General features: G+C 35.9%; 1 protein-coding gene across 1 annotated transcript; it reads right to left on the bottom strand.

Moving 5' to 3' along the window:
- Window positions 1-3,642: 3,642 nt before the first annotated feature.
- Window positions 3,643-4,001, bottom strand: LOC139859555 (secreted RxLR effector protein 161-like). The gene is made up of 2 exons (XM_071848338.1): window positions 3,857-4,001; window positions 3,643-3,773 (listed from the first exon to the last, which is right to left on the bottom strand). The coding sequence occupies exons 1-2, from the start codon at window positions 3,999-4,001 to the stop codon at window positions 3,643-3,645; spliced, it is 276 nt and encodes a 91-aa protein (XP_071704439.1).
- Between the last annotated feature and the right edge of the window lie 7,748 nt (window positions 4,002-11,749).

Genomic DNA, 11,749 nt, shown 5'->3' with positions numbered 1-11,749 from the left:
AACAACAACTTTTGATGGTGGTAGTGGTGGTGTGATGTTCGTCGGCCAAAAGAGGGAGGGGAGAGGGAGATTGTCGACTAGCTTTTGAGAGAACGAGGGTTTATAGATCAATTTCTTTATTTATATTGAGGTTAGGGCCTAATTAAAGTCCAATACTAGCAATCAAGGGCCCAAAATACAAAAACAAGGGGGGCTAGGGGTGGTCGGCCGATGGGGCCCACTAAGGGGGTCTCGGGCTCGTTTTGCTTAACTACTTGTACGTGCGTGGTCCATTTCGAGTGCCGTTAACCGTACCGGGTCCCCGGAACGTTAACCGATCGTTGAAACGCAATCCACCGGGTTTAACTTATTAAATAAATTTTTCATAAAGTTAATTATTATTAAAAATAATTATTTTATCGATTTTCTGAGTTCTGTAAACTGAAAGGCTTTCTATGCGATTATCGTAATCATATCGTTTTCTAAGTATTTCGTTATCCGAAATAAGTTTATCAATTAATATAAACATATTAATTCAAGTAATCCACTAGGATCATGTATGCATTTAAATCAGTTAAACACATAAAGTTTTATGTAATCACCGTTAAATAATTAACGGACAAGTAACGATAGTAACGGAAAAAGTATGGTTGTTACATACCTCGACAGTGGGTTTCTGTTTTTTAATTATTAAATTATTATATTTTTTTATTGGTGCATCTCATATTCGACCCTGAAACACACATCGAAATGGATACCAAACGACACATCATTTTAATCAATTTTGAAGGTCTATTTTTGACCTTGAAATGGACACTGAAAATGGACGAAGGACACTTTATGCTCTTATGGTGAAGTACTTCCTCCCCAGGATTAGCTGCCACATCAGCGCTACATCAGTACTTCCTTCCTAGGATTAACCCAAGATTAAACACTACCAACAATGACACAGTTCCTCATAAAAATTAGATCCCAATATATTATTTAATTAATTAAATATACAAGTAAAAAAACAAAAATTACCACTTAATATACATATATACTCGTCCTCAAATCTGCTAGCAAAAGAAACAAAGGAGGGCGGCAGAGCAGGTGGCATCATGGTGGGATCGTGGGCGGGGTGGTGCCATTGAGGTGGTGCAGGGCGACGACGAGAGCGCATGTGAAAATGGTGTGTTTGGATGAAACTAGCTGGGAGATGATAGCTGGAGCTGGAAGCTTGAGTTTATTTTTTAAGCTTGCAGCTAGAGCTTATTTTTTAAACTTGTAGTTAGAGCTTATTATTTTTTATATATGTTTAATAAAGTAGGTGAAACTGCAAACTTATAGCATGATATATATTAAATAGTTATTCAAACATTAGTTATTTAATTTAATACATCATAAGCTAGGAGCTTAATTTTTTAGCTTGATGGAAAGAGCTTTTTTTTTTTTTTTTTTTTAAGTTTTATTTTTTCTTAAGCTCTACATTTTTTTTTGAGTACCAAACAAAGCTTAAAAATCATAGAGTTGTAATCACTTGCATCCATTAATTTGCTTGAAATTCAAGGGACCAATGAGAGCGTGACATGTGACGCGAAAATCACATGTGATTGAAAAAAAAAAATTAAAAAATATTTTTTTTCGAAAAAAAAGTTTCGCAATTTTTTTTTTCGAAATTTTTTTTTTCGATTTTTTTTTTTTTTATAATCACATGTGATTATGAATGTTAAATCCAATCACATGTGATTATGCATGTCAATCACATGTGATTATGCCTATCAAATCTAATCACATGTGATTGTACAATTCAATCACATGTGATTGTGCAAGTAAATCACATTTAATTTGGCGCCACATGTCACGCTCTCATTGGTCCCTTTGATCTCAACTTAATTTATAGATTCAAATGAATATTTCTCAAAAACCATAACCTCTTAAAAATCATAAATTCTACTTTTTTAAACTCCAATAAATTTCTAAAAATGTGCATCGAAACACACTCAATCGATGTGAGCACCCTTAGGCCACTCCCTATCGTAACTAAACTATTCATCCTCTTAACCTTCCAAATCAGCGCCACATCAACACCAATATCCTATAACTAACTCATAACTAAACACTCCCTATCATGGCTAAAACAATACTCCTCTTAATATACAAAGTACAAGCAATAAAGCATCAAGTCCAACAATAAAAAGCACTGGGACCTGCAATTCCTATAACTCATCCGTTAAATCCATGGTGAAAGCGGGTAACTAACGCGGGTAACTAAGTGGTGCCTATGGTTAATTACGAGTAATGAGCGGGTAATGGACGGGTAACTAATCATAGGGGTGGTCTTATAATAACAAATTATTTAAACGACCCGTATATCATGTCAAATTTAAATTTAAATTTAAATTTAAATTAAATTCTATCTGTTACGGCATCAAGTGGTTAGATCGATACGAACGGATGACAACACAACCCTACTAACATTAGCATGACTAATTATGACAACACCCCCAAAAGAAAAACTAAATCACAAAATTTAAAAGCAAATACATTATAGTAATTCAATTTCAGAATATTAAATAAAGTGAAGTGAGTGGGGGTAGGGGAGTGAAATGGCCCGACCACATTAATCCAGCACACATAGGGACAAGGTGCAAACACACGCGTTGGTGTTATGGATAATAATCATAATTATGATTGGGTAACCGCCCCAATTCATCGGGTTTTATTTACTCATATTTTAATTTTATTTTCTGAGGAAAAAAAAAAAGTTATCTGTTCTTTTAGACACTCGACGAGTCCAATATTTGCCAACTGTTTCACTTTTTCGGCCTTTGTGGTCACCCATTTTCACGCTTACTCCACCACGTCGTTTGTTGTTTCACTATTTGGATAACATACCAACCAACAATCACTTATTGCCGACTTATATTACTTTGTTTATAACAGCCAGCTAAGAATTTCAGTTACAAACACAATTACCTCTATATCTAACACAAAAATAAACTAATTGAGTCAAAGAGATCCCGTTTCTTCATCAAATTGTCGTTAAAAATCACGCCATTTCAAAATGATCAACAAAAACTAACTCTTTATTGATATCTAGATGGAAAAACTTGTTAAATCTAGAAGTTAGTGTTAATTGATAAGAATATGATTGATAATAAGATCGATTTGTATTGATAATAAGTTATTATTTCAATCTTAACGTTCTAAGTTTACAAGTGACTAGTGTTTTATATACAAAACACCATAACAGCTATTTCCTATTATGGGATGCCTCCAATATTACTTTGGAACTCCCATGTACAAATGAGGAAGTCTTGCTAAAAAGTTGCTACAGTGAACCATTGAATTGGCTGCTTGTTTTCCTTATTACATGTCTCAAACGGGAAGTGATGAACTATTTCTGATCCCTAAAAGTCAAATTACCAAAATAGGTAATTTGACTCCTTTGTTGGTTTCTACATTCTAACACTCCCCCTCAAGTTGAATAATGGGGTTTTCAATGTTCAATTTGTCAAGAACTTCGCTGAAGAGTCTTCCGTTGACTGATTTGGTGAGAATGTCGGCCACTTGGTCTTCTGATCTTATATATGGTAAAGAAATTATTTCTGCATCCAACTTTTCTCTGATAAAGTGTCTATCCACTTCAACATGTTTTGTTCGATCATGTTGAACTGGATTTTATGAGATGGCGATTGCTGCTTCATTATCACAGAGGATCTGAATAGCTTCTTTTGGAGGGAATCCTATTTCTATCAAGAGTTTTCGAATCCATAAAGCTTCCACCACTCCCTTTTCGATTCCTCTAAATTCTGATTCAGCACTTGATAGGAAACGACCTTTTGTTTGTTACTCCTTCACGCAACTAAGTTTCCTCCAACTATTGTGAAGAAACCTGAAGTTGATCGTCTATCTCCTTTTTCTCCAGCCCAACTTGCATCCGTATAAACTTGTGCTTCAAGGTGCCCATTCTTTTTGAATACAACTCCATTGCCTGCTGTTTTCTTTAAGTATCTGATGATCCTAATTACAGCTTCCATATGGTGAACCTGTGGTTGATGCATAAACTGGCTCACAACTCCAAGTGCATGTAGTATATCTGGTCGAGTGTGAGCAAGATAGATGAGTTTTCCCACTATCCTTTGGTATTGCCCTTTGTCGGCAAGATCAGCTTCGTCTTCCATATATAACTTTTGGTTTGGAATCATTGGAGTATCAGCTGGTTTGTAATCAATCATACCTGTTTCTGCAAGAAAATGAAGAACATATTTCTTTTGACAGATAAATATTCCCTGTTGGGATCGCAATACCTCAATCCCCAAAAAATATTTAAGCCTGCTCAAGTCTTTCATTTCAAATTCTTTAAATAAGTTCATTTTTAAGTTAGAAATTTCCTCTTTATCATTTCCCGTTATTATCATATCATCAACATAAATGATTAAGCATGTAATTAACTTTCCTTTTCGTTTAAAAAAGAGAGTATGATCCGAGTTACTTTGTTTGAAATCATATTTTTTCATAAATAAATAAATCTCCCAAATCAAGCTCGCGGGGATTGTTTTAACCCATATAAAGATTTTTTAAGTCGACAAACTTCCCTATTTTTGAAGTTGTCGGAGAACCCTGGTGGTGCTTCCATATACAGTAAAACCTCTGTAATTTAATACTCGATAAATTAATAACCTCGATAAAATTAATAATTTGTCCAGTCCCAACTTGGGACCAGTATAAATTTGGATCTCAATCGATAAAATGATAAGATAATAATTTTTTGGAATCTAAATGTAAATATATTGGTCCCAACAAAACTATAAATTAATAATTACTATTTTTTTTTTGAAATTCCAATATACATTGAACTTGAAAAGTTCATTAATGTGTGAATGTACATACATGGGAATTTTGAAGGTCCTTGTTTATTTTTTATTCAAATAGGTAAAGTGAACGAAAATGATAATTTCGAATGCCGATGCATTAATTTGAGACTTGCTCAAAAATATAAGCCAATTTATTAAATTGATAATTTATTAATTTATCGATATAATAATATCTCACTAAATTAATAAAATATTCCAGTCCCAAAATTATTAATTTATAGAGGTTTCACTGTAGACTTCTTCTTTCAGTTCGCCATGTAGGAATGCATTCTTTACGTCAAACTGATACAGTGGCCAGTCTTCATTTGCAACGATAGAAAATAAAACTCTGATAGTATCAATCTTTGCAACCGGGAAAAAAGTCTCGGAATAATCTATCCCATAGATTTGATGTAAGACCCAAATATTTATTGTACATAGAGCATTTATGGCGTACATTAAGTGTGTGAAGCGTGGAACTAATTTATTAACTAGCAGGCTGTTCTGACCTCTGTGCGCGCCGCGCAGGGTTAAGGGTGCACGCCGCGCACCTCACCTGGGATAGTTTTCCGGTTTCGTTTTAATTAGAGTTAAATGAGGGGCTTTTTGGTTATTTTACTTGAGGACGGATCTATGGGCATATCAGCTGGATTGGATCCAATTTTGGATCACTTTCACATCCATTCAACACTCTCATCCATTCTTAGAGAGAGAGAGAGAGAGTTCTAGAGAGAGATTTGGGGTTTTGAAGAAGAAGAAGCTTGAATTGATCAAAAGCTTGAGTGTTAAAGTTGTTCACCTCGTTCCTAGCTACGTTTTGGTTGTTGTGGTAAGTTCTAACTCCGAATTTCATTGTTTGATTTGATGTTCAAAGTTAGGGTTTGACCTTGATTTGTAGAGAAACCCATTTAAACTCTTGAAGTGAGTTCATTGATGCTAGTAATCGGGTTTATTGTTGTTGTTGGTGGGTTTTGGGTTAGAAACCGACTTGGCCATGATTTAGGACTTGGAATTGGTTTAATCACTAGGTTTGGTGATTTTGAAAGTGTTGGAACCCATTTTAGTGTGTTTGAAAGACTAATTTTGAATTGGGTCAAAATTAGGGTTTAGATGTCATATTGGGTAAGATAGTTGTTTAACACTTATGATTGGGTTTGATTGGCGTTATTAGAACCGTTATCACTCTAGTTAGTGATTATTGGTGAGTTTGAACTTTGGCTGGGCTTGGAAGTACTATTGGTTCAAGATTTACACTAGGTGTCAATATGGGTTGGTTTGTAATCCACCCTAATTGTGATGTTCGTTATTATGATAATGGAATAGGTACGTTTCATTAGCGGAGCAACAGATTTGGCTTGCTTTCATCGAGATTTCAAGGTGAGTGGAATAATTATACATGTATGTATATAATTTATTTTCTTGTGCGCGATGTGCACAATAGCCGGGTTTTGATGCACATCGATGCGACGATAGCCGTTTGGACACCTTGGGGAATAGTGACACAATAGCCGAATTTTGTGCACTACATGCGGCATTAGGTTTGTGGACCCGATATATTTATTATAATGCTATTATTTGACCATGAGTCACATAGCCGTTTCGTGACTATAGATGTGAGGCATAGCCGTTTTGTCCACATTTAATAATTGTGCACATAGCCGTTTTGTGCACGTGGTGTGAGTATTAGCTCATCTATACTCACACGTTTTTCCAAGTGATGCCATAGCCGTTTTGGAACACTTGGGGGGTGATGCCATAGCCGTTTTGGAACACCTCGGGGGTTATCATACCATAGCCGTTTTTGGGAGCTAACGGTTGTTATGAACACCGATGACTTGTTCGCGAGATCATTCCCTTGCGATCTTGGTTAACCATGGTTTATAAATTGTTGATGATAGCATTTAATTATTATTATGATTATTATGCTAATGATGTTGCTAGTTGTACGATTTTGATGATGCTAACTTTTGTTACGATGATATGCGAAAATATGCTAAGGTGTATGCTAGTTGTACGATTGATGTTACTAGCTTGTGCGAATTGATACACGAGGTAATTATGGTGCGATTGATGTTACTAGCTTTTACGCTTGATATACGAGATTATTTTGATTCGCACGGAGGCGGTGGCTCGGGTAAGCATGGGAACTAGTGGACTCGCATAGGTGCTTTAGAAGACGCGCTTTTGGATTGATTAGGATTGGGTAGCGTATCCCCAATCGCCATGCTCGGTCTTTATTTTGTGTTAAAATCATGTGGTCGAAAATTGTATTTTGTGCGTAATTCGTAAAACGGGCCGATGTGGGCCCGGTGTCGTAAAACTTGTTTTATTATAAAAACATGTGAGTTTTACTTATTATAATGTGTTGTGAAAACTGTTTTGTCTAAAAGTGTCGGGAAGTGGGAGATCTTTAAACAAAAATTGGAAAATCCGGACAGAACTGATCAGGCTCTGTGCGCGCCGCGCACAGAGAGGGTTGCGCGCCGCGCACCCTAACTGTAAATAAAAAAAAAATTATTTTACGTATTTGGTTGGATGAAGGGTTGGGTTGTTACATTTGAGTGTACCCTTTCGCAACCAGTCGAGCCTTATATCTTTCAATAGTACCATCTGGCTTGTATTTTACCGTAAATACCCATCGATATCCCACTGGTTTCTTTCCTTGAGGCATGGCACATTTTTTCTAAGTGTCATTATCATTCAAAGCTTCCATTTCAACTTCCATTGCTTTTTTCCAGTTTTTTGATTTTAAAGCTTGTTCAACAGAAGTTGGAATATTTTCAGAGTAAATTGTGGAATTAAATTTTGTTGCTTCTTTTGACAGATTTCCTTGTGCTATATTAGCCATAGGATATCTAGATCTTTTCGCTTCTTTTTCTGGAGAATTTTGTTTTGGTGGGACACCTCTATTGGCTCTTTGAGGTAGGACATATCGTTGGGTGGTTGCATCGGGATTTGAGTCACGTTGTTCCTCTTGAGTTTGATGCTCATTATTCGAGGAGGTTTCAGTGGTCTCATGGTTTACTGTGATGGTTTATGTAGGCTCAGGGTTTGGTATTGGTTCGAGGTCTATTGGCTCAGGGTTTGGTATTGGTTCAGGGTCTACTTGTTCAGGGTCTTGTGTTTGAGGTGGTACCCATGTCATCCAACTAAGAGTGTCATTACCCTCGTTCTCCCCCTCACTCATGAGTTGTGTTGTTGTAAAAATATTCAGTTTCGACAAAGTCATAGTTTATTGTCGTAAAAACATGCCGTCTTTTTGGACTATAACACCGATATCCTTTTTGGTTTATTCCATAACCAACCATGACACAGTTCTCCGCACATGGATCTAGTTTGTTACGATCATGTTTTGGAATATGGATAAAGACCGAGCATCCAAATATCCAAGGTTCAATACTAAATGAGGCCGGAAGGGTATGAAATTGGGCAAGGGTATCTTTAGGAGTTTTTGTGCCCAAAATTTTAGTAGATAAATGGTTGATAAGATAGGTAGCGGAAGCAAGAGCTTCGGGCCAAAAACTCTTCGGAACTTTAGATTCAATTAATAAAGCTCTTGTCATCTCTAAGAGTAATCGATTTTTTTGTTCAGCTACTCCATTTTGTTCGGGAGTATGAGCGCAAGATGTTTGGTGAATAATCACGTTGTCTTCGCAAAATTGTTTCATTGAAGTATTGACAAATTCACCCCATTATCGGATCTCAAAATTTGTATATTTTTGTTCAATTTGGGTTTGTATCATTTTGTAAAACTGGGAAAAATTTTCAAACACTTCAGATTTGTGAGTTAAAAAGTAAATCCAGATCATGCGTGAATGGTCATCAATAAATAGGACAAAATATCGGAAGTTCTTCCTCCCAGTAACTGGTGCAGGACCCCATACATTCGAATGGCTTAAAGCAAAAGGAGCACCTTTCCTTGTATTACTAGGTTTAAAAGTACTTCGGTGGCTTTTAGCCAAAATACAAGTTTCACAATTTAACGTGACATTGGACGGAAAAAGACTTGGAAATAAAGCATGTAAGTATCCGGCAGATGGGTGACCCAACCTTCTATGCCATAACCAAGCTTCCCTCTTAGGTGTTCCATGAGCAAGCATCACGGTACCTTGTTGGGTTACTTCGTTCACATAGTACAACCCACCCCGTTCGGTACCACGCCCAATAATCACCCCAGTCCTGATATCTTGAAGGATACAGAAAGTGGGGTGTAATAAAACGGAAGAGTTTAATTCTTTTGTAACGTGACTAACGGATAATAATTATGAGACATGGTTGGAATATATAAGCAATTGGATAATTTCATAGTCGGAGTAATTTCGATTTTTCCACCCCCTTCTACTTGTACAACACCTCCATTGGCCGTTTGAATTTTACTAACCCGAGGTTTTGATTGAGCATAAAAATCGGATTTTTCAAAACTCATGGTGTGGGTACGTAGCACCACAATCAAAAATCCATTCGTTATTCTTAACGTTATTTGAAATAATATTGGCTTTTCTGATAGAACATAAGTTATCAGTTAAATTTATATTTTTAAAATTTTGGTCCTCAAAAACGTTAAACTTTTGGGCCTGATCTTGTTTGGTCTCATCAAAATAATTTAATTTGGCCCTTTTAATAAAATAAGTTGGATTTTGGGCTTTCCCTTTCCCTTTTTGATTTGGCCCAATACCTTTATTTAGCCCAACCCTCTCCCTTTTTAAACAACCCGTGACCCCTTTTTGTAAACAATCCGTGACCCTTTTTATTGACAGTCCGTGACTCCCTTTTATGCTGATATTGTCGTTTTGGGAATATGTTATTTTATCAATATACACGTGGTTCTGGTTCTTCCCAACATGGGATTTCCCAGATCTCTTTTTCCAACAACCTTGCACGCTTTTGTTATTCCCAGGTTTATCATCTCTATCTACTTCATCTTTCTCATCAGAAGGTAAACACTTCTGGTGTATGTCAATTTTCGATTGAGAAGGTTTGGTTTTTTTCCTTTTAAAACTGGTCGATTGATGTCCCTTTAACTGAAGATTGGGGTTTAATTCCTCATCTTCAATTGTTTGTAAGCAATGGGACCTATTAGGGTTCTGCTCTTTAACGGATTCACAGTGATTAGGGTTAGCCTAATCACTTTGGTTGATCCTTGTGATGCAAAATTAGGGTTTTAAGATTTAACCTTCAACCATTTATTCGATATATAAGTAAATCAAGGTTTGGATTACCTCTTGTATCTTTCTGAGAAGATCGATTATGATTGTTTTTCTGGTTTAGCCTTGAGCTACCGTTGCAGGTGACCGTATGGTTACCGCCGGTGACTTCATGGTTGACTCCGGCTGCCATCACAACTTTGCCACTTTTCCGTTTGTGCCACCAATTGGATACCCGAGAAGCTTGAAACAGTTAATTATTGTGTGTTCTTGCACTCCGCAATAAACACAACTCAACGGTTGTGGTGGTTGATGGTGGTCGTTTGTAATGGTGTTTTCAGTTTTATCGATGGGTGATGTTTGACAGAGAGCATCTAGGTATGTTCTTTCATTTTGTGGGTTAATGAACCTGCTACCGTCCACAATTGACATGGCAACTTGGTTTAATCCCGAGCTACCGTCAACTATGGACATGGTAGCTTGATTCTTGGTAGATGATTGAGCCATCGAAGTATCTTGATTAATGAATCGATACCTTCAGCTCTGATACCAAGTTAATTGATAAGAATATGATTGATAATAAGATCGATTTGTATAGATAATAAGTTATTGTTTCAATCTGAATGTTCTAAGTTTACAAGTGATTAGTGTTTTTTACACAAAACACCATGACAGCTATTTCCTCTTATGGGATAGCTCCAATATTACTTTGGAACCCCCATGTACAAATGAGGAAGTCTTGCTAAAAAGTTGCTGCAGTGAACCGTTGAATTGACTGCTTGTTTTCCTTGTGACATGTATCAAACGGGAAGTGATGAACTAGCTTTCTGATTCCTAAAAGTCAAATTACCAAAATAGGTAATTTGACTCCTTTGTTGTTTTCTGCATTCTAACAGTTAGAGTGTCATTACCAGTCCACTCTTCAAGCGAAAAATAAATAGTCTTGCTTAGTGATGGATCTAAAAATGGTAGTCAGTGGTGTCACCGGTTAAAACCTCAAAATATTTTTTACTAGATGACTTATTTCAATGGTATTACTAAAAAATATTTACACTATCTAGTAGTGTCACTAGTTAAAACCCCCAAGAGAATTATTTCAACTTTACATTTGAAGTTCTATTTTCTAACTTTAACTTTAGATATTTTTTCTTATGTTATATATCTGATGAGATTTAAATGAATGAGTTACGTTTTAATGTGTTTTCATTAGTAACCTTGAAGTAATATTACAAACAAACAAATAACTAAAGTTAAAGTTTACATAATATAAAGACTTTCAAAAGTCAAATGTTACAATTATTCTAGGTGAAGTAAATATTAACGGTGTATCAGTTTTACCCTTATAATTAAAGTACCTTTAACTTAATTTTTTTATTATTTAAACAACACAAGTTTAATTAATAAAAGAAAACCTCTTTAGCGAGAAGTTAGAAGAGGAATCAACTAACAAATTACAATGGTTTTAAAAGCTAACTGATATGCCACTAACGGATGGTTTTATTTGTGCGGTGTCGTTAAGTCGCAGGATGTCCGATTCGGTAGCACACAGTGTCTTCGTTTATTTATATTTTGCGGGGCCTAAATTTACTTTTACTTTCTAAGATGTAGAAGGTGTAAGTTAACCTAGTGTCGTATTTTATGCTGATTAACGAATTGAAGATCAAGTGGATAATTGTCTTTTAGTTAAATTACCTGGATAAAAGATAGTAGTTGATTTTAGCTAAAGGTCCTAAATGCAGAAAAGTAAATAAAGTGAAAGGATATTCGGAGTATGCAGATCAGGGAAAT

This window comes from Rutidosis leptorrhynchoides, chromosome 7 (genome assembly GCF_046630445.1).
Source record: "Rutidosis leptorrhynchoides isolate AG116_Rl617_1_P2 chromosome 7, CSIRO_AGI_Rlap_v1, whole genome shotgun sequence".
NCBI lineage: Eukaryota > Viridiplantae > Streptophyta > Magnoliopsida > Asterales > Asteraceae > Rutidosis > Rutidosis leptorrhynchoides.
The sequence above is the reverse complement of the archived record's forward strand: the minus strand, read 5'-3'. Positions and strand labels throughout refer to the sequence as shown.